General features: G+C 35.5%; 1 protein-coding gene across 3 annotated transcripts in view; it reads right to left on the bottom strand.

Annotated features, from left to right (window-relative positions):
- Window positions 1–3,077: 3,077 nt before the first annotated feature.
- Window positions 3,078–23,764, bottom strand: part of LOC145664113 (3'(2'),5'-bisphosphate nucleotidase 1) — a 59,329-nt gene continuing 38,642 nt past the window's right edge. For all 3 annotated transcript variants that reach the window (XM_081730476.1, XM_081730475.1, XM_081730474.1), the window contains exon 6: window positions 3,078–6,337. In XM_081730476.1, coding sequence (XP_081586602.1) covers window positions 6,080–6,337 — 258 coding nt within the window. In that variant the 3' untranslated portion in view covers window positions 3,078–6,079. The remainder of the gene's footprint in view (window positions 6,338–23,764) is intronic.

Genomic DNA, 23,764 nt, shown 5'->3' on the forward strand with positions numbered 1-23,764 from the left:
ACGTTTAATACGTTCTATTTTCACTTCCATCTGGTCTACTGATTTCAGTTTCCTTCTCATATGTACACAGGTCTAGTTACCCATTTTAATGTATGGCGGTTTCTTCCTTTCCTCCTCTCCATCTACGGTCTTTAAACGTTTTCAATCTCAATATTGTACGCTTTGTCGTACCCTCAGTCATGCCACCGCGCCTTATATACTGAAGCTCGTGTTAACCTTAACTATTTACCTCAAATACCTTTCGTATAAGTTCTGTTTACCACTTACTCCTTCCCCTCTTGTTCCAAAACTTAAGTTTACTTCGGCATATCTACACTACTACTAAATGTTTCTCATATATTGCTATAAATGTTTCATATACACTAGTTAACTCGAGCTCTCACCGCATCTGCTACATTTACACTGTACATATACTTTTCCATGCTATTATCTATCCATACCCTGTCTTTTTCCCAATCCCTATAATTTTTCCTCAATACTCCCCTCCATCTTTCCACCGTTGCCTCTTACCAACATCATTTCTCTTCTATTCCTCCTCTCTCACTGAATATTTTTCATATGTACTACGATGGAACAGGCCACGGCTTGAATTTGGATTCTACTTTCTATGAATCCTCTCTTTAACAATGTTTCAGCTTTAAACTACACAGGAATGTTTCTACTTTTCTCACTGAAGCTTATACCCTTTTTCCGACTCCTCTTCACTCTCTTCAGCGTCATTATTCGTCCGTCTGCATAGCCACAGATTCTAAATCTCTACTTGTCTTTACAATTCTCCTTCTCAATCCTCTCTGAAATTCGTCTCCTTCTTTATCGTCGTACTTTCCTCAACTTTTCTACTTGCCTAATTTGGTCGAAGGCTCATGTTGGTATCCTCGGGAACACCACCGCTAATAATGCTGCACGATATAGAGCCCTTCACAGCACTTACATCGATCCTCACTGCACTTCATTTTCAAAGTTGAAATGCTTATAATGCTTCCTGTACAACGATGCATTGGTATTAGCATCACTGTTATCCTCTGTTTTCCATCTTGATTCATCCACCACGACTTCCCTCCTTCTTAATTCCATTTTCTCCTCCGCAACAGACTTGTCAACGCTTATTTCTTCTTCGAAAAAGCACTACTCCTCTCTGTAATTGTGGTCTAGATGCTGGCACTATTAATAATATTTTCTCCTGTCTCCTCTACCAGCAACATCACTTCCGTTTTCTCTCCATACTCCATAAATTTCTTGGTTCTGGCCCTTTCAATGTGGATTCGTTCATTTTTACCGTATCTCCACGTGTTCAAGCTTACACTCGTTTATTCCGCATTTTGTAACCATATCTAAAGATTTATATCGTTCATTCATCTTTATCTTTAAAAGTTGCCGCTTATAATTGCCGGGAGAGCGATCTTTGCGGACGCAAGAAGATACCGAAGAAGACAATTATTGATACACTACCATCAATAGTGAAACGTATTCTCATTGTAGCAACTGTCTACAACAGTAAAGTGTAGAAACTCTGGTATGATGGTGTTGCATGATGATGTCCAATCAATGAAAACAACCATGCATTTCGATGGGAGATGCTAGGACATTCACGTTATAATCCAGAATTCTCTCCCTGTAATTTCCATTGCTTTGACACTCTAGAAACACTTCAAGAATAGATATTTCGAACCATCTGCCGAGCAGCGGAACTACGCATTGAACTGGTCTCCCACAATCCAAAGCCGAATTCTACCAAAGTATTTATAGGTTCTGGATTCACTGTAAGTTTTCAATTTGGTATATGTATATGTTCCATAGAAACTTGTCATTTTTTAGACTTCCAATCCAAACTATGCTATACATAAGTGTCGGCAGTCTTATAGAATGGTTTATTCCATCCGTCTCTCTGTTGACAAGTATCAGAGCAAAAACGATCAAAGACATCAAGATGCGGCTTTTTGCAATCTATTCAGCGTCCTAAGAAGTAGTTCTATTTTCTTTGTTAAAACTATTCAAACCGGAAATGGTTCAAATTAGTCATTTCGGGTTTCAACGTTTATAGCCATACAAAAACGGTAACAGATAGCAAGAAGCGGTTTATTGCAAAAGATTCAGCGTCTTAAGGCAACGTGCAATGACTACCACGAACTGCAAATGGTTCAAATTTAATATTACTCCCAGTTTCAATACTGATTTCTACAGAGGAAAAACGGCAGGAGACATCGAGATGCGCTTTTCTACTATCGATTCAGCGTCCCAAGAATAGGTTCCTTCTCCATTAATTCACTATTCAAACCAAAACTGGTTCAAATTGGGCATTTCCGGTTTCAACATTTACCGCCATAGAACGAAAACTAGCAGATAGCGAGAAGTGATTTTTGATAACAATTCAGAGTCTCAACGGAACGTACAATGACTACCCTGCACACCTTAACCGGAAATGGATTAAATTTACTACTACTTCCGGGTTCAATATTGATTTCCATAGAACAAGAACGGTACAATATATCGAGATGGTGTCTTTTGCAATTGATTCAGCGTCTCAAGAATAGGTTCCATCTCCTCCGTTAACTCTCTATTCAAACCGGAAGTGGTTAAACAAACCATTTTCGGTTTCAACGTTTATCATCATAGAACAAAATAGTAATTATTAGATAGCGACAAGTGATTTTCTGCAATCGAATCAGGATCTCAAGAGAACATACCAACATAACCCGCAACACTACCAAAACTGGAAGTAATTGACATTTACTATTACTTCCGGTTTCAAAACTGATTTCCATAGAGCAAAAATGGTACGAAATATCGAGATGGAGTTGTTTGCAATCAATTCAGCTTCACAAGAGTAGGTTCTATGTCCTCTATTAACTCTCTGTTGAATCCGGAAGTGGTTAAAATTAACCATTTCCGGTTTCAAAATTTATCGCCATAACACAAAAACATGACAAATGGCTTTTTGATATGGATTCAGCGTCCGAGGAACAAGTCCTATCTTTGAATTTCGACAGTTTGAAATGTACCGTAGTTTCACGCTGTGAAACGAAATTCACTTGTTTTTTTGCCTAATCCCTACAGTCCTCGAAAAATAAGTAAATTAATAAATAGAATTTTAATTTTATTTCGTTCTTCACATATAACAGCTCATAGTAGGTTCACAGTACCTTAATTGGTTTCGTAAGCTATATTTCCGACCATTTAAGGCTATTAATGCCTTAACACAATTTTGCACAATTTTTTTTTTTTTTTTACGAAGTATTAGAATACAGTACAGTTACATTAAATATACGGTAAAAATTAGACATGACAGCTGAAATGTCTGAAAAGTACTTAATTCAACGAAAACAGAGTTACTTATTATCTTCTATTTTTCTTCAGAATGAACAATTGACAGAACATGAGAAACAATCTTCCTAAAAGTTAGGATTGACTTGATCCAATTATGCACACAAATAAATATGAACATGTTCACAGACTAATTACTTAATTTTGAACTTTAGTAAACATGAGGCATTTTATTTTCTTATTATAATGTTATTACAAGATTCTGCCTTGTAATAACACAGGTTGTTACAAGATTTTTACCTTTATGCTTGTCGGAATATTTTATACAATGGTTTGACATCAAAGATATACTAAAGAAACAAAGATGAAGAAGAAAAAGAAATATGTATAATCAAGCATAAGTCGAAATGTGATGGATTCTATTGCCCATTATGAAACATACTGTCAAATAATTTCAACACAAATTTTCGTTGTAGCAATTTCAAATACACTGCGCAAATATAAGTAAGACAATGATTAAAATAAAACGATTACTGATATATATGAAGCGTTTAGCCAAAGAGCTTATATACTTTTCTTATTTGTGTGATTACGTTTTGTCTATTTTCTGGTATGTAATATACAGATAAATTTTCTATTTTCTGGTAACATCCTATTAGTTTTGTCTTCCTCCACTAAACTTCATCCATTTACAATCTATAATACGATCATGTTACCACGTATTCCTGGCTCTCCCTACTTTTCCTTCTCTCTATCTAAAGTACTTAAAATATACTTTTTTTTTTTTTTAGTGTTTTAATTATTATGAATATTTTGTGCATTTTTAAAAAAAATATTGTATGTAATTATAACAAACCGCAAAATACTTTTACGCAATATAGTCATTCCAACCAAATAAAAATCAAATTATCATACCGAGAAGAGAGTATCACTTATTTGGAATTCCAAGTCCTCAATTGTAACATTGGGACAGTATAAATGAACCAAATCTATAGAGCAGGTATTACAGTATACATTCTTTAGTATTATATTTTATCATTGATTTATATAAATTTGTGAAATGATATTAAAGTGTTGATTAACAGAAATTATGAATATAAATGAATGAAATAATAAGAAAGAAGTACCTAAACAAAATCCACCCACGTTGGTCCACCAAGTTACATGTTTCAACTTGGGCTCTAAAAGCAAACGCTCTAGTACTAATTCAACTGTTTCCAAATAATACGTAATACCGTACCATGGACATCTTTACTGTTGAATTTTAGTACTTTTAACAACTGTTTTATAATACATGAAAAATCCCCAAGCTCTTCAGGAATTTTTTAAATCCAGGACGAACAAAAGTCGTCATTTGTTGGTTGGTTGGATAGAATTAAGAGTTTAGCGTCCCTTTCAGCACCGAGACTATGAGACGTGAACCTACAGTTTAAGGTGGAATCCGAACCACCGCAAGGCATTCAGTTTCAAGGCTTGTTAACTGGAAATAGTTTGGGCCGGGCAATATAAGCGCGTGTATTAACCATTAGATCAGCGGAAAGGTCTGCCATTTTATGCAATCAATACATGCATGAAGTCATTTCTGCTTTAATTACACTTAAACTCGAATAATCACCGAAAACCGGAAACTTTTTAAGTGTATACATTGAAATCATGTCATTTTAATATGTAAAGTAAAAATTATTGAAAAGAGTATCATTTGAAGGTTATGATTTTACAGTTTTATTATGCACAGTTATATTAAGGTCTCTTGCTTTGTTAAAAATCAATAAACACACATTTAGTATGATTCAACTAATATTCTATCGATAGTTAAGAGAAAATGTTTATAAAAAGTGTATTAAAATACACTAGCTAACAAAATAATGCCTCATAAACTTACAATTTGTCTTTAAATAATAATAATAATAATAATAATACTTTTTTATATATAAAAAGTATTAACATTTTTAAGAAGTACCTCTAAACTACACTCTTAACGTTCGGTAAGTTTCTCCATGTATCTCATACTTTGAAGACAATCACTGATTATAAATATACATACTGCCGTAGGGAAATTATCGTAAGTTACACTGTACTTCGCAACATTTTACACTTACTCTTGTCGACAGGCGCATTATTTACTTTCAAAGTTTACTGACCAAGTAGAGAAAGGAAATTCCCAGGTGTCTCTGATATAAGGTCTATGGAAAATTATGAAACATACGAATGACTGGTTAACTACATTAATCAAAACTCAGACTCCTCGTCCCCTAACTGCAAATGTTTCAATTACCCTATTGGCTTTACACCACACTCACAGGATATGTCAATGGCAAGGAAGCTTTCTTCTCTTACCGTAAAATATCGATCATGTTCAATTTGGGAAACTGAGAAGAACTAAGAGATTTCCTATTAAATTAAATAAATAAAAAAAAAGTTGCCTATTGTAAGCTCTAAACTTTTTAAAAAAGTATTTTCCCTTCTTTATATATAAAACGATACTGCAGTCTTTAAAACAGCGTGTTTACAATACAATCCTTCGGAATGTTCTGATTCGTTATAAGCTCTTGATACAATCGGCCCAAACAGCCGTATCACACAAAAAACATTACAACAAACGGTAAATACATCAAAAATAGGTTATCGAAAGAATGTTTCATTTTAATGATTATATTACCCAAACCAGCTGGGTAATATAGTAATTAACAACATCTCGACAATTATACAGTAATCACCAGATTATATACATATAATAAAATTTGTTCCCCTCATCTCAAGTATTTTTTTAATTAATTTCAAAGCTGCCAAACTTAAGTACAGTCCTTAATTCCGCTAATTAGCTCAGAGCTTCTCGAACATTCTCAGGAATTTTCTTCACATACCATTGATGGTCTTCCCCAATGCCTGTTGCTAACACACCGCCTGTATTTTGATGCTGAACGTCTTTGTGATAACAATACTTGTTTCCATGAATATCCGTGAGAATACCACCCATAGCCCTCAAAATAGCTTCTGGAGCACATGTGTCCCACTTCTTACATCCTTTGCTGGCAAACACATATGCATGTGCTTTCCCTTCCATCAGTAATAGCACCTGAAATTAATTTATACGTTAGTGAAATAATTAAAGTATTATATTCTACGAATTTCATCATTTTTATTTCTTCATTTATTTTTCTCCAATATCGTGAAAGGAGATAACTGAAACAACTACTTCACTGATTGTTTTGTAGGATTCTGAACTGTTTCGACCACTTATTCCGTGGCCTAATCATGTTAAATCACTCACAAGAATATCGAATCACTTTATGAACACATTTTTCATTTTTGGGACACGGGTTTTGAAACAGAGGTACGACCTCTTAATAAACTGATTATTTACGTAAAAAAATTTACGACGACGATTTCTTTAAGAAAGAACTGAACTTTTAAAGATTCTTCAGCATACACGAAGAATGTGAAAGCCCAAGCACCGTGAGAATTTCTCTTAGACACTGCTTCCTCATTTTTCGGTGTAATTTATACACTTTTAAGCATCTGTGCAAAAATTAAATTATAATTAATGATTTAACACATTGCTGAACATGTAAACCATTATAATACATTAAAACTCAAATTCGTTGACATTTTACGTGATTACGGAAGTTGCAGTAGATTAGCGGCCACAACGCGTTAACGTTAAATTTAAACTCATATGAGTTTTAGTGTATTATAATGGTTCATCATCATAGGTATTCTGCCTTTATTGGCAGGTCATTTGCCGCAGCTGAGAAGCTTCCATGCTCCACGGTCCTCCGCTAACTTCTTCGTCTTCGCGTATGATCTTTCTGTTTTTATATCATCCATTAATTGTAGTCTCCTCCGCCCCCTCCCTCTCTTTCCCGCCACTCAACCCTTTAGGACGTCCCTCATGATACAATCTCTTCTTAGGCAATGTCCCAACCAGTTTCTCTTCCTCTTCCTAATAATATCTAAAAGTGTTCTTTTCTCACCCACCATTTCTAACATTATAATGGTTAAATACTTAAAAGTTTTTAAATCACTAAATACAATTCAATTTTTGCACTGATGTTTAAAGTACATAAGTTACAACAAGAAATGAAGAAGCAGTGGCTACAAGAAACTATCACATTCTGAATATATACAGAGGAATCGTTAATCTAATATTTTTCGTAAAGAAATCGAGGGTTTTTTTTTTTTTTTCTATATGAACAACTAGTTTATCAAGAACTCTCACTCAGAGCCGTAGCTAGGGAGGGTGGCGAGCGGGGTGGCAAACGAGCAAGAAGAAAGAAAAGGTGTCAGAAAAGAGTCAACGACGCAGAACCCTGTAAAAGAATTGGCGCCCTATTACATCAATATTGTTGTCAGTTTCCAAAGAAATACATTTGTCGAAACTTCTCGCAAATAAAACTTTTCAATAACAATCACAACAAATTTTTACTTCTTACTTGAAGAAAGCTATTACATTCAATTTGTTGATGACGATGTGATATACAAGGTGTCGAGTAATGATTTATAGTGTACGCAAGAGCGTTTTCAAAATCGGAAACGGTCAAGTCTGAAATACGTGTTTAGCGTTGTGATGCTGATAAGTTTGCTTAGTTAATCACACTTTTCTACCCAATCGGATTAATCACGATGATGACAATGAAGATATGAAAATAAGAGGAGTGAAGAGAGAGACGCAAGCTGCTGTTTGCACGGGAATATTAAAAACAAGGGGAATAATAACATGTTCGAGATCGTAGAATAAGGACTAAAAGGGTCAGAACTTAACCCAACGAATTTAGTCTTTTTCAAAGACTAATCACTACCAGTTTATTTATTTATTATTCCATTGACATATGAAATACTGCTTCTAATTTAAAGGAATTTATTGGGATCATTTCTCCATCAACTACTTGTATCGCCAGGATATGTTTTCTGTGCATACGTATCACTTGTGCTCTGTTTTATCTATCTACATACAGCCAAAATACAAACCTTCTGAATTTCCGTTATATTTCACAAAATATTTTTTACCGTAAAAGAATTAACTAATTCTATGGTCTATAGCAGGGCGCAAAATTTCCGGTCGCCATTTGCAACTAGAAATTTAGAGCTGGCGACCAGTTTTCAGTAAAAATGGTTTACATGTATATGATATGTCCAATTCGAAATTAATTATCCTGAATCTAACTATCTGATTTTGAAATTTTATGCTCTGATGTAATCTCTTTGTTTGCAGAGCCCTGCAAACCCAGGCCCGAAGACGATCCGGCCCGGATAGATCTGTATTCTGTGCCCGGCTCTAAACGGGTCGGGGGTAACCGGCCTGAGAACAACCAAGTCTTATATGTAAAGTCAATCCTTCAATATAGCAATAGAAAATGTGAAATGTGTCGTCATAATATTGCAATATCTATTTGTCCTTCTCGAATGGGAAAATCGTGTGAAAGGTTACCCAAGGTTTGCTTTGTATATCCCTACTCCGTCTGTCTATTTGTTATCTGTACTTGCTCTGTCCAGCCATGTTTATTATATAATACAGCTCATGGACATAGAAGTCTTATACTACATTCATTAGTGCGTTACAGTAACAGAGAAGATAGGTAAAACAGCTACACCGTATGTAGTACTAATATTACAACTACTACTGCTAATATTAGTTACAATTACGATTACGAATACTAGTGGTAATTCCACTATTGCTGCCAACGACAGCGAATACCACTACTGCTTTTACTAGTAATACGAAAACAAAACAATGAAAATGAAATATTTGAGTTTTATGTCCAAGTTATGCCGGCTAGGCTAAAGGACACTGTGATGATGAGAAATAAATGAAATGATGGAATAATAAAATGGGAGGAAACGGGAAAAGCCGAGAAAACTCCCACACGGTGTTTGTCCACCACAAAGTTCACTTGGCGCAAGCTGGGATCGAACCAGGGACCCCATGCACCAGAGGTGAATACTCAACCACTAAGCCACCGTTCCAGGAACACCTAATCGACCCTGGCGTCTTGGTGATTTATTTGATCATTATATTTTGTTAAATTTGGCAAATTTTATATTTTGTATCATACTATAAACAATACAGGAACATGTAACACCATTTGGTATTTGCCTTGCTAATTGAACATTACTACAAATTGCATTGATCGTATGAACACGCCAGTTCACGGTTTCGGCCTCCGTGGTCTAATGGTAGCGTACCAAATTTACTTAGTAGGTCAAGTACTTGACTTTATCATACGTCCTTTAGGTAACTACGCCTCAGGCCGTATGAATGATGATGGGATGAATTGGTGGAATGAAAAATGGTAGGAAACGGGACCATCCCGAAAACTCCCACGCACACGGTGTTTGTCCACCACAAAGCTCACATAGCACGAGCAGAAATTGATCCTACTACCTCTAGCACCAGATGTGAGTGCTTTACCTACTGAGCTACCGTTGTAGATCAAGCATCAGTTCACATTCTACGCAGACCGGCCATAATAACTAGCATTTCTCCAGTTTTTTTCTGTACTTAAAAGGTAAATTCTGTACCACTAGGCATGTCAACTCTGACACGAAGTCGCAGCAGTTGTAGTAGTATTAGCAGTGGTCTAGTAGTAATAGTAGAAGTGGTAGTAGTAGAAGTATTAATAGTAGTAGTATTACAGTACTTTGTAGTCTTGAATAAAAGTCAGTTCCCAAACACATTACGATTAACATAGGCTGACAACATTAGTTTCCCATCCGTCTTTCCGAGTATCCGGGCCGGTCCGGCTTGGAAATGCATGTCCCCGGTTCAGCCCTATAGCATTTGTGTCCGACCTGGAATGTGCCCTGCCCGGTTCGGGCCCGATCCAGTTTGATATTACTTGAAACGGGCAGGGTCGGGTCGGGCCGGGTAATCCGCCGGGCCAAACGGACGCGCCCGCCCCTGCATGGTTCTGTTTCTTTGTCAAACCAAAGACCGTAGGTGTGTGTGTGTGGGGGGGGGGGGAGGATTTCTCAATGTGTACATGAGAGATACTGCCAATCATCATTTTTGGATTGGCGTGTTCGTCTGAGTTTGAAATTTTGCACCCTGGCCTAAAAGAATCCGGAGGTTTAATGCTGCGTTCATAAAACAACTCCAGTGACTTCTGTCCTTACCCAATGGAATCCAGTTTCTACTTCGTATTCCTGTTTCTGTGAGATTCATGTTAATATTGTCCTTCCATCTGCGTCTAGGTCTTCTTAATGGATGTTTTCTCATTGGATTTCCAGTCAAAACGTTCCTACTTTCTTTCATTTTCGCTACATAACCTACCAACCTGAGCCTCCTAGATTTGATGACTAATGATGTTTGTTAAAGGGTGTAATTTATTCAGTTCCTCGTTATTAAGTTTCCGCCATTTATGACTGCCGTTCCTCTTGGATCCGAATATTCGTCTCAGGATTTCATTCTCAAATACTTTCAGGTTGCGATTATGTTTCGCAATAATACAGAACAAAAGCATGATTATTGTTCTATATATTTTGAGCTTCAAATTCCTCAACAGAATTCGCGACAACAAAAGATTTTGAACTGAATGATAACACGAGTTCCTTGCTTTTAGTCGACATTTAATTTCTTCGTGGATATGATTTTGGTCTGTTACTATTGATCTTAGATACTTGAAAGTATCCACTTTTACGAAAATAATATTTAATACTTTGACGCATCCATAATTTGCAGTATTATGATCCCAGTGAACTTCCATGTATTTAGTTTTTTCTGCTTTACTTCTAAACCTGCAAGCATTTAATAATGTCTCTGCATTTCTTTTTATTGTTCTCCTATCATCTCCTATCAGATTTACATCATTAGTATACGCCATAACCTGGTGAATACCATTCATTTCTAGGCCCTGAATGCTATCTTTGATTTTCCTTACAGCGTACTCCAGAATAAAGTTGAATAATAATGTTCACAAGGCATCTCCTTGTTTCAGGCCATTCTCGACGAGAAAGTTCGTGGACAAGAATTTTCCTATTCGAAGTTGGGATTCATTTAAACACATCTTAATCTAATTAGCTTCTTCGGTATTCCAAATTCTGCAAGAACGTTGTACGTAAGCTTTCTAAAATCAATAAATAATTGATGTACCGGGGTATTGTATTCCCATTTTTTTTCGACTATTTGTCGAATGGTAAATATCTGGTAAATAGTTGATTGATTTCGTCTAAATCCACACTGATAATCTCCAACAATTTCATCCGTGTTGGGATCAATCTTGGTAATAAAATATTTGAGATTTTATAGGATGTTGACACAAGAGAAATGCCTCGATAATTATTACGATCCGCTTTGTCGCCTTTCTTGTGTATTGGGACAATCATTCATTCTTTCTATTCTTGTGGTAATTCCTCCTTGTTCCAGATGAGAATGAATTTGTGTATCTTATTCCACAATTTTCCTTTCTGGCTAAAATTAACTCAGCCAGAATTTCGTCTACACCCGGAGATTTGTGTTTTTTAAATTTCTTTATAGCAATTCTACTTCTGTTCGGCTAGGCTCCGAAATTTATGGTTCTGCTGTGCATCTCCCTTTCTCCATGAACATTAGTTTTTGGCTGCGTGTTAAGCAAATCGTCAAAGGTATTTTTCCATCTATTCAAGATGCTATCTGTATCAGTAAGAATTGTTCCATCGTCTCTCTTTAATATACACGCGCGAGGTTGATACCCTTTCCTAAATTCGTTGATGCCCTTGAACAGGTCTCGATTTTTTTTTCTTTTACTATTATCTTCAAATTTATTAATTTAAGCTTTCAAAAAATCGCGTTTCTCACTTCTAAACATTTTGGAAATTTCCCGTCTGATGTCAACGAAACTTAGTGTAGTTATGTCGTTCGGATTTTGTAGCCAACGCAGTTTCGCCTATTTTCCCTTCTCCGTTAGTTTGGTGTATTCCTGGTCGAACCATGATTTGTTCCTACGTATTTCCGTGCGCTCCAATTTTTCTCTTGCTGAAATTTTAATACTATCCCCAATTTGAACCCAATTACCCTCAACATTAGTGCTCTCAAAACTTTCTAAAAGCGAGAATCTATTACACTTCAATCTGGTATTCACCTCTCACCTGGTTCTTCTCTAATTTCTTTAAACTAAACCTCTCCGTTTTCAGATGAATGTTCTCTTTATTTAATAATAATCTCTCTCTCTTGTTATCGCTGCTACTAGATAGTGATCAGTGCCACTGTCGGGTCCTCTGAACGAGTGAACATCAATTACGCTAGGCTGTCTTCTTCTGTCTACTAAAACGTGATCAATTTGATTGTGTGTTCTTCCATCTGGCGAGGTCCATGTGTATTTATAAATGTCGCGATGTGGGTATTTTGTACTCTTCACGATAAGTGTTTTTGATGTTCCAAAGTTCACGAAACTAATGCCGTTGTCATCACTTTCCTTATGCAGACTTTCTTTCCCTATAACCGGTTTGAAAACACTCTGTCGCCCTAGCTTCGAATTGAAATCCTCTAACAGAATTTTCATATGGTATCACGGAATTTGGTTGAATACCCGTGATACTTCTTCTTAAAAAATGTCTTTTATATCATCATCCTTCTCTTCTGTTGGGGCACGTACACTTAAAACAATAATATCACACCACCAATCCTTAATAAAAGAAAGTCTATCATTAACAAATTTAACTCTCTAATTGCTGATATTAAAAGAATCAAAATTAAAATGCTATTTGTGGTCTCTCAGAATAAAATGACGAAAGTTAATTATTACTGGAAATTAATGCTGTCGCCCGTTTCGAACATTTTAAAACACATAGTTTCTAATGTATTCAAATGTCATTTAATTATGGATAATATGAAATGATATCAATAGTTGTACTGCAAATTTCCATAACTGTTCCCCAAGTGGAATTGTATATCAATCAAAGGTAGTTTTGTCAAGTTTAACAAAAAGTTCAAAATATGCCTCTTGCAGACAGCTCTTATTTGTAAAAGAATACATAATAACCGCTTTCGGCTGTTGCAATGGTCTGTCCAAGCAGCTTGATAAAAAAATGAACATAGTACAACAAAAGCAGCTGCTTATATATATAAAATAAAATAAAATAAAATTTAAAAATGAAGGAAAAGGTTGGTGTCGTGAGTGTAGGGGGGTGCCGAATTCTACTTCGCCCGGGCGCCGAAATCTCTAGCTACGGCTCTGCTCTCACTAGATTTAAAAGTAAAATTTTAGAACTCTTACACCAAAAGTTAAAAGTGTGTCTATAAAGTGAATTTATCTTCATTGAGTGACTTAACCTACCGAACAAGGCAACACAATAAATGGCTGAAACTGTACAGGAAAACTCATATAGATCCAATCAACAAAATAAGTATTTTACTCATCTCCTTAAGAATTAGATTAAAAATGTGTCCCTCTCTCTCTCTCTTACGCTAATATAATCTGCATCGTTTTATGGTTACCAAATATCAAGTCATACTGTCAATGCTTTCCAGATGATATCCATTGTTGTCGGATTGAAATTATGGAAGAAGCTACAATTCTGTTCTTTTTTCCATTTCTCTCCCAGGAATCGTCATGCTCAAACATTGTTCATTACCTCAATGTTAACCTCCTAACCATTACATTTTAATATATATATAAATGCAACACTCCTTTGTCAGGAATCGGAATTATGCAAGAAAGAAAACGAGAACGCAACATGTATTAGAGTAAGGATGTATATAAAATGACTGCTATAAAATCTTTGGGACCTCCAGCAACATTCGGAATCCTCATTTTGCAAAAATCAAATAAAACAGTATGATACACGACGATACAACTTCTGATAGACGAATTTTTTTTATTATGTTTTTATAAATGCAATTTCTTGTAGTTTGGACAGTTGCAACATTAGAAACATCTCTACGCTTTACAAGAATATTAAAACACGGCATACACTGCCTGCTTGTTGACATAAACAGGATTTTTTTTAACAGACTACCATGATTTTATGTTGAAAATAATCTTAAGTATAGTCTGTATGCTCTCCTAGTGTATAGTTGCTGTTAAAAGCCACCGCACAGTATGTGACACAGGATGTCACAGAAGTCAGTGTACAGCTTATTTATGGTCGGTCGCAAGGCAGTCAATGAAGTAGATAGTTTTCTGTGTTGTATTTTGGGAGCATTTCTGCCGCTTTTGTATGTGTGTAGGTTGTGGACTTTCATTCAATCACTCCTTTTTTTTTTTTTTTTTTTTTTTTTTTCTTTCTTTCTTCTTCTGGAAAAATTAAACCATAGAGCTTAACATTGCAGAAAAGCTAATGAAAGGATGTTTTTACTTTACAACCATGAAAATTTAACACGAGAAAAGGGGGGAAATGCTCGCATACGTGTTAGGTCGAAATAAGATTTGAAAATTGTCTGACTCTTTATTTATTTATTTTTCTTTTACAGAGCTTCAGTTGCTTCATGAAGTTTCAGGCATAAGGCAACCTCGAAAGACAATATTGTTGGATAATTTGTGCTGGTGAGAAGGCTGATTGTTGACATTATTTGGGTGTTATTTTTTGATTATGAACAAAGTTGACTGGGAGATTTTGAAACTGTACCTGAGAAAAACGTCTCTAGTATACTAAAGATAATCTAAACTGTTCTTATCAAAAGGGAATGAATGATGTACTATTTCAATGTATATTATAGAACTTAGATCAAAGAAGATACAAATTCTTTAGGCATTAAAGAAATTCTTTAGGCATAAAGATTACAGCTTTCTGTCTGCTGGTTACATATAGTAGCTGCGCTGTAATTTTTGCCAGTGAGCTAGTTTTGCTAGTATTTTACAGAAACTAGTCCAAACCTTCGGCTCACTATACGCTGTAAGTTAAAATTGTATTTAGTTAAAACTTTTTTCTTTTTTTATATTTCTTGCCAACCACTCAATTCTACCACATTATTTATGCAATTATTCAATAACTTCGATATATACAACAATCCTGTAGGCAGCGATATCTATTAGTTCTACTGTTGACTGTTAGGAGTTAGCGTGATGTAGTGAGACATTTGCCGTTCATTACGAAGCATTCTCATTCTGTTCTTGTCCTTCCACAACCAGCATTTCAAATCTCTTAAGCAAGGTTGTATGACAATCCACGATAGCGTGACACAGACTGACATACTTCCTTTACTTAGGATAGGGTGTTGACTGCAGACACTAACGTGCCATCAATACTAATCCACGTTCAGTTAATTGTTTCACAAATGTCTAGTAGAACACGTCAATTTGGTTTGTGAAAAATAATGCACGTGAAATTTCAGAGAACCACTGAATACGGCGGCATTTCTTTGAAAGAAATTTGAAATTTCAAATGAGACTAGTACGTAAGTGTAACTAAGCTGTTTTACGCTTAACAAACAAGGTTGCTAACAATTTATGTGACATTCCATTGCACGCTATACATGTATTTATTATATACATGTATTAATTATATAATAATTATTTATATTATTTTTAGAAGTCGTACGCTAGTATACATATACGGTATATTATACTATTATACTATTCCTTATTTATACATTATATGTGTAATTAATCATTCTTCCAGATTGATTTCGCCCAACTGCCATTATATTAACCCAAGGAACAGGAAGGAGGGGGAGGGGGCTCGGAGGCCCACAAATTATTTTTGTTACATTTTATAACATTTCTAATTGCATTAAAAAAATAAATTATTGACAAATACAAAATGGTAATTTAAACAATTACATACATATAGTTGGCAATACTGTACTTAGAAACCAAGTAATAATAGAGAATAAAAATATATGTTGTCTTAGATATCCTAAGTTCATATCAGACAAAATAAACTATTTTCCGTGCGACATAATGACGTTTATGCTGTGAGCCTCAGAGGTCCCCCCGTTGATGTTCCATGTAACCTAAAAATACCCTTGGTGTTCCTAGGGTTAAGTAACAATCATAAATCTATTAGCGTATTTTTGTGGAATTAAGATCCTTGCGTGGATCTGGAGACTAAGAAGAATTACTGAAATAAGAATGTAGGAGAAAACGCGAGAAGCTAGGAAAAAAAAACACAGACACGATACTGTCCTCCACAAATTCATTGCCTGCGATCGAACCAGGGACCACAGGTGAGCGCTTTTAATTATTTAGTCATCGTCTACCCTCATCATTATAATGTTGTAACGTCATATTATGTCCAGAATGTGTTTCTCAGCTATGAATATGAACATCTTAGCACTGACTTTTAAATTCTAAGGAACTAAATTAAAATTTTCTTATGTTTCAGTGTTATTTTAAAATAAAAGGGCAATGCCACGAATCTTATTTAGTATGACCCTTAACACCATGCTGTATCCTAAATCAAAATACTTAAATACTCCCGACACTAATGCGACTGTGATCTCCGAAAAAATACGTATGAAATGCCTTATTAGAAAGAGATGAAAATTTACAAATTTTTAGAAATATTACTTCAGAACTCTTCAAAACTTGACACACACTAATTTAGATGGAACATGAATACATCAAATTGATTGTTATACATTTTGTTAACCAATAAAGGAATGTTATAGAAATAGTTTTCATCCGTTTTCATAAAAACAAAGCAAAATGCGAACATGTTAATTTAGGAAACTTTACATGCATTAATGCCCTAAAATAATGGGTTCAACTCTTTCTGAATTATTTTCTGACTGAATCTGCAGGGTACATATTTATAAGAAACTTAAACCTAGCTCTGTATCTCTAGGTTTTAAGCATTAATTGTATATTTCAATTTGCTTAAGATTTTTTTTCTGCGTCGCTTGAAGATCTTGCCTGGCATCTGGCATATGTGGCTAGTGTGTTTTCCTATTAAATACGAGTTTATCACAGAGTATTCCGTAAAACACTTAATTACATTACTAATTAACACCTATTAACTGTTACTATAATTTTTAATACTAGTCCACTAGTTAGTGTGAAAGAACGTGTTGGTCAAAATTAACGATTAATGTAGAAGTTCCCAAATTGGACTTTGGAATATTATGTGATAAACCTGTATTTTATAGGAAAGTACATTATAGCCAGATAAAAAGATATGAGACAAGTTTTCCTTGATGCAAGGAAATAGTTTCTGACAATGACAAAGATCTCGAGCAGATTGAAATACACAATTAAATTTATAAAACATCGAAGTATAAAGGTAGGTTTGAGTTTCTTTCTGAATTAGCTAAAACACAAGCAGAATACCCAACTCTACTCGTTCTAAAGTAAACGTTCAAAAAAATACACTATACCAAAGTCCTGTCTCGACGAATGATGTCTGAAATTGATTCTACAGTAAGGAAGGAAAACTTTCCCAGAAATGAACCCAGAGCTTCAGATTTAGCACTGTGTTCAGAAAGGCGATATGGAACGTCGCCTCGTAACTGATAGACCCTAGATTTGATTTCCGGTGTTGGATATTGATTTTAAACTTTCAAACTATGCTATGCATAAGTTTCAGAAGTCTTATAGAACGACTTTGTCCATTAGCTTTTATATATATATATATATATATATATATATATATATATATATATATATATATATATATATATATATATCTATATATATATATATATATATATCGGTTTAACTCTGAATCTGGAAGTGGTTAGAATGAACCTTTACTGCCATAGAATAACAAGAACAGTAAGGCATATCGAGTTCTGATACGGATTCAGCGTCCGAAGAACAGGTTCTAGGTTTGATTTTATTAATCTTTGCAGATAGTTGTTATTGACGTACTACTTCAAGTTTGAGTATTGAATTTCTATAGTTCGAAAGTCTATTGCAGTTCCACATTGTGAAATGAAACTCACTTTATTTTCTTTTTTAATCATACTATCTAGCAGCTCGAATCGAACTGGGGAAATAGATAACAATACAATCCGTATTTATTCCCTGTCGAGACCAGTGGCATGGTCCTATAACTCAGCTCTCTTTGAAACGAGACAATATGGTAGAGAATGCACTACGAGGTGTGTACTAAAAGCACGTTCCCTTCTGCCATTTTTCAAAAACTAATAAAAGTACATTAATATAATTACAACTGAATTAACTTTAGACTTTAAATTTTAAGCATCTATCTACTTCATTTTTAATATATTCGCTTGTGAAAGAAAGTCTTTTTAGATTCTGACCTGAAATGACTGATTTCAGGACAGAGGTGCCTATTAAACATATAGTCTACATGTTGTGAAAAAGATATCCATATTCATCGCTAGTTGAAGAATGTGGGCATTTACGGGGGGCGCGGGTCCTCTGAAGATCTGCCACGATCGGAAAGCCTAATTTGTGCAACCACCTCAAAAAAATATTGCTCCTCTTGAAACGTTGGTCATGAAGGACAAAAGGACAACCGATGAGGATATCTGTAACCTTAAAAGAATTGTCTCATTGCATGGTGAAAAAAATTTTGACAAACTCGAAGTTGTCAAGGTCAGTTCACGGTTAGGTCCCTCGATAGCTGGATGAAGCGAAGATGGTCTCCATGATAGGAAGAAGGCTATTTACAGGATAAGAACATGGAAGTGGTCCCTCATCCATTATAGTCTCACAAAATATATCCCAGTGACTTCTGTTTTCAAAACTGAAGGATTCATTGCAAGGCAGAAGTTTCCAATCCAGAAGCACCCCCAGAAGTAATATTTTTCAGTGTCTAAAATATACCACAATAGAATTCTCTGAATTATCGCACTTAATTTAATACTAGAGTAAGTTTCGCAATTATTAATTCAAATTTGCTTATTGTGTATTATATAATGAGTCTGCATACGCCAAATGAAAGAGGAGAACAAGCGAGTACTTGATTATTACCACTAGAAGTTTCATTTAAGTATATGCTCTCTGCATTCACTCATGTGAGAAAATGGAAAGGGTCAATATGTAAAGCGTTCTAAGTAGTAAATTTTTCTATGTGTGCACTGACAGGTTGCAATGAGTTTCAATATGATATGGAAATAATCCAATGATTAAAGAATCTGTCGGTTCGAGAAAAAAAGATTTGTACAAAAGCAAAAGCATAGAACAATGGCGTGTCTCTTCACAATCAGTGAGAGTTTCAACACAGCTCCTGGAAGTCAACTCGCCCCACTCAGCATTCGAAAGCTGAGAATCACACTAACGACAATTTGGCTTAAATTGCACGTCTATTATGAATGTACCTGTTACAACCTCTCATATCAAGGGACAGGGGACAGAATTTCGCCATCTCATGCAGATCTAGAAAACAATTTAACGCCATGCCTGTTGTTTTCTAATAAAGGATTTAAACCAAATGTTCTGAGCTGTTTTTCAGGTGAAGTTTTTATGGCATTGGATATCCTGGAGTCACAACGTCAAAGGGAATAAGTCAAAAATGGTACTTCTCAGGAGAGCGATTTGAAAATTTTGCTGGATTTCTGTATTATATTGTATCTATTTTAATTAACACATCAAGTTGATCTTGACATATATTGTCATTCATACTCTTTTGTTACGTATTAGCTGCAATGCTTCGAATTTAGTTTCAATGGGGAGTGGCAATGACGTCATTTTTGACTTATCTCCTTTTACCTTTTCAGATATACAAATATAATATATATATTTATTATTACTGGTCAAAGGGAATAAGTCATACATCAGTAGTTTTTTTTTTGTTTTTTTTTTTTTTTTAAATAATGGTTCCATATTTTAAGCAACTTTAATGTTACATCAGTAGTTTTTTTAAAGTCCATAGAACTTTAAAAATATCCATATGTCTATTCTAGTGTTAGAAATATATCTGCATCAAGGTAATAAAATATACACAAGTGTTCATACCAACGTTCATATGTTAATCGCTGATTGTTCGTGCTCATCATCGACATCATCTATAATACTAGGGTCTGTAAAAGGAACGCCTCTGCATGAAGTTAAACTGGTATAAAATGAATGGTAGACTGGATCCAGCAAAGGTAATAGTGAAATTAAGTCTCTGTGTTTTTCCGAACTAATAGGGTTGGGTCCCAAGTAGGTTACAGATACTGGTACGTTTCTCACTGATGCTGACCCACGGCGTCGCAAATCCATACAAAGGAACTTGTCTTTTTCATCACAAGACGTTTTGTACTGAGTAAGTCCAAATTCTTTACCGTATCGTAACCACCGTATGTCAAGCCATTTTACTTGTTCCCCATGTGTATTCTGATGGCGATGAACAAGACTGGTCCTCAGAACTTCGGAATAAGATCGAAAGTCTTCTCTCTTCATTTCAACTACTTTGAGTGGCTTCTTTCCTCGTGCCATACGGACCATCTGGTAATAATCTTGTGGAATCCTAATTTCTACTTGAGATGTTTTCTTTGCTCTCTCAATCCGGGCATGAACGCTATCACACTCCATATGTGTATGGCCCGGTTCAAGAAATTTGTGATCTATTAATTTCAACTGTCCTTCTGGGTTAGAGCATAAGAACACATTGCTGCAAAATTTATGTTCCGGTTCTGTCCTCCGCAAGTGTCAGAGTACATTATCAAATGTGTCACTAAATCTGGCAAGCTCATGATATAGGAAAACATGCATGACGCAATTTGATTTGAACCTCTTCCAGCAATTCCTTTATGCCACATGTAACATATCACTATATTGTCATTGAACGCATGAACTGTCAAGTTGTAAGTCCACAAAAGTCTTTTATAAAATGCCACACTTGTATGTAAACTGGGTGTTGGAAGGCACTGTTGTAAGTCAAAAGTAATTCCCACAGTCTTTCCATTATCACTTTCACATTTTAGTTTATCTTGTCTTTTTGCTTCGTAACAATTTCCGGCTTTAGATTGATGATTCAGTAGTTGTTGATTTAGAACTTCTTTTTCATCGGATGACGCGTACTTTATTTTCATTTGAAGCACATAGCATGACTTGCAAGTATCTACTTTAGGCGCTTTGACGGAAATAAAATTAAACTCTTTCTTCATGAACTTCATATAAAATGTATAACTTACTGGAGTATGATTACTTGACTTGCACTCTTCTTTGTATAATTCATATATCATTTGCTTATTGAGGTAGCTTGGTAAATATTTCTTATTACTGTTTGTTCGACCATAATGAGATTCACATATGGGAAGTTTTTCGAAATGGGAACGCAGATTCGCCAAACATTCTCCTGAAATCTTATTCGGGGGTGCTCTGAAGCCTCTTTTATCAGAAGAAATTATGCCTGACTGAGATGATCTTTTCTTCTCAATAATAACGTTAATGTATTTAACACCAATTGAGAACACTTTTACAAAACAACCTTTACAAATCTCCACAACATTTTCACCAACTGTAACAAAATATTGACACGTGACTTCTCGAGAACGTGGGTTTGGTGTCCAAGGTCTTGACAACTTTTTTTGGAATTAACTTCACACAGTCTGCAAGATACTGCGATTGCACATTATGATCTCCAAGATTCCAAAATTCCCGAAAAAATATATTCAAGCTGATCTTCTGTTAGTCTTTTACTACACTTCATACGACATGAAGAAAGAGGTTTTGCTTTCCTTTCTGACATAACATTTCCTTTTCTAGAAACATATTCTTCTCCAAGGTTCTTTCGTCTTTTAGCTTCTGTTCTAGTCATTTTTGGTCCTTCACTGACTTCAGTCTCACATTGATCTTTGTTCCGGACACTATAAGAAAAGCAGCTTTCGGAAACATAGTTACCATTAAAAACAAGTGACAATTTTTTCTTTCCTGCTTTTGGATGCAACACTCATAGGTTTAGATACATTCCTTCGTCTTTTAACTTCAGAAAATGTTGATTTTTTCATCCTCTTCTTTGTTCAAGGTTCACAAAGTTTTTCATCACACTTTCTAGAAGAATTAGATGAAAGTTCAGTTTCATCAGGATGGTAACTTGATCCAGAAAGAGAAATATCGTCCAAAATTGATCCCGGCGGCTCGTTAAGAGCATCAAAAATGGAACGTTCATCCATTTTACACTAGGCCTCAACTAAAGATATACACACAAGGTGCTCAAGTACAATACTACGTTCTGTGAGAAAAAAAAAAAAAAAAAAAACTGAAATGATTCGATCGCATTAAATACAATAAAAGTTAAACTGACTGTTTCTTTTCTTCCTCTTTGCGGCAAGAAAATAAATATAGTATTTTTCCTTATGCGATTATTGTTAAGGGAAATATATTTCTGACGTTTTACGCATTAAACAAACATCAAAGACTCGCCGCCAATATTGTTTTAAACTTGAAACAAACCGAAAACGAAACATACATTTTGACTAATTCCCTTATACTGAGTTGTATTTTGAAAGTAAATATACACACTTCTGCCTGTATAAGGGAATAAGTCTGACTTATCCCTTTTACCAACACAAGAAGTACATGATTATGACTTGTCCCGAAGAGTTGTTACGTCATAACTCCCAAACTAAGAGCGATAAAGCCATTTCGTTTCTACCAGAGGAAGCTCTTGTCATATGATATCGAATGGTGAAATTAAAAAAAAAAAAAAAAATGACATTTTTGACTTATTCCCTTTGACGTTGTGACTCCATTGTGAAATTTATTTCAATTTATAAGGGTAGAGCAATTAATGTACTCGGAATTTGGACTTTCCATTCACCTTTTGTTATAAAAAGTCTTTTTTAAATACACAATTTATAAGTAGTTCCTCTAATATATCGGGTAAAATTAAGATAGGAACCCGGTGACCAAGCGTCGTCGTGGGCTTTTGCAGGTGAGGTTTCTCTCGGTGTCCAAGCGTCGTGAGAGGGGTTAAGATGAGGTCTCTCTCTCGATGACCAGGCATCGTGAGAGGGGGTAGGAACCCGGTGACCAAGCGTCGTGGGCTTTGAGATGAGGTAACTCTCATTGACCAGGCGTCGTGAGAGGGGTTAAGTTTTGTGTGATTAAGGTGTCTCCCTCGGTGACCGGGCGTCGTGAGAGAGAGAAGGAACCCAATGACCGTGCGTCTTAGGGCTTTAGGATTAGGTGTCTCTCAATTGACCAAGCGTCGTGAGAGGGTAGGGCAACTCAATGGCCGGGCGCCTTAGGGCTAGGTGGTTTGATCAACCTGTGGAGATTGATGCTGGTCGAGGCGTGCAGCTCCCTTTTATCCTGAAGTGTCGGCTTCCTTCGGTGATCTTCGTCCTTCCGACTGTTGGCGATGATGGGTGATTCCTCTTCGGGACCGTCGTCTGCTTGTTTTTATTTACTATTAACACGTGTAGTTCACACATGGTTATTGCATGACGTGTAGACATGCGGAACCTTACAATATACACTTGCTTCAAAACTGTTTCCCAATTAAACAAAGGTACTAACCACTAGCTGCCGAACAAGACGAGAACGTAAATGACTGTTACCACCTCAACGAAATTCTCCTTCAGCGATAATTAAGTTCAATGTCTGTTCTCGATGTCGACACTATATGAGATGGGGTCATTGCTGAAAATATATATGATTCATCATTTGGATTTGAGTAAGTGGAGGCTAGCTACCTTTTTCAACACCAAAATGTGAGATTCATCTATGCCTTAAGTGGAATTCAAACCAAT

Source organism: Thermobia domestica, chromosome 11 (genome assembly GCF_964235325.1).
Source record: "Thermobia domestica chromosome 11, izTheDome1.hap1.1, whole genome shotgun sequence".
Classification (NCBI taxonomy): domain Eukaryota; kingdom Metazoa; phylum Arthropoda; class Insecta; order Zygentoma; family Lepismatidae; genus Thermobia; species Thermobia domestica.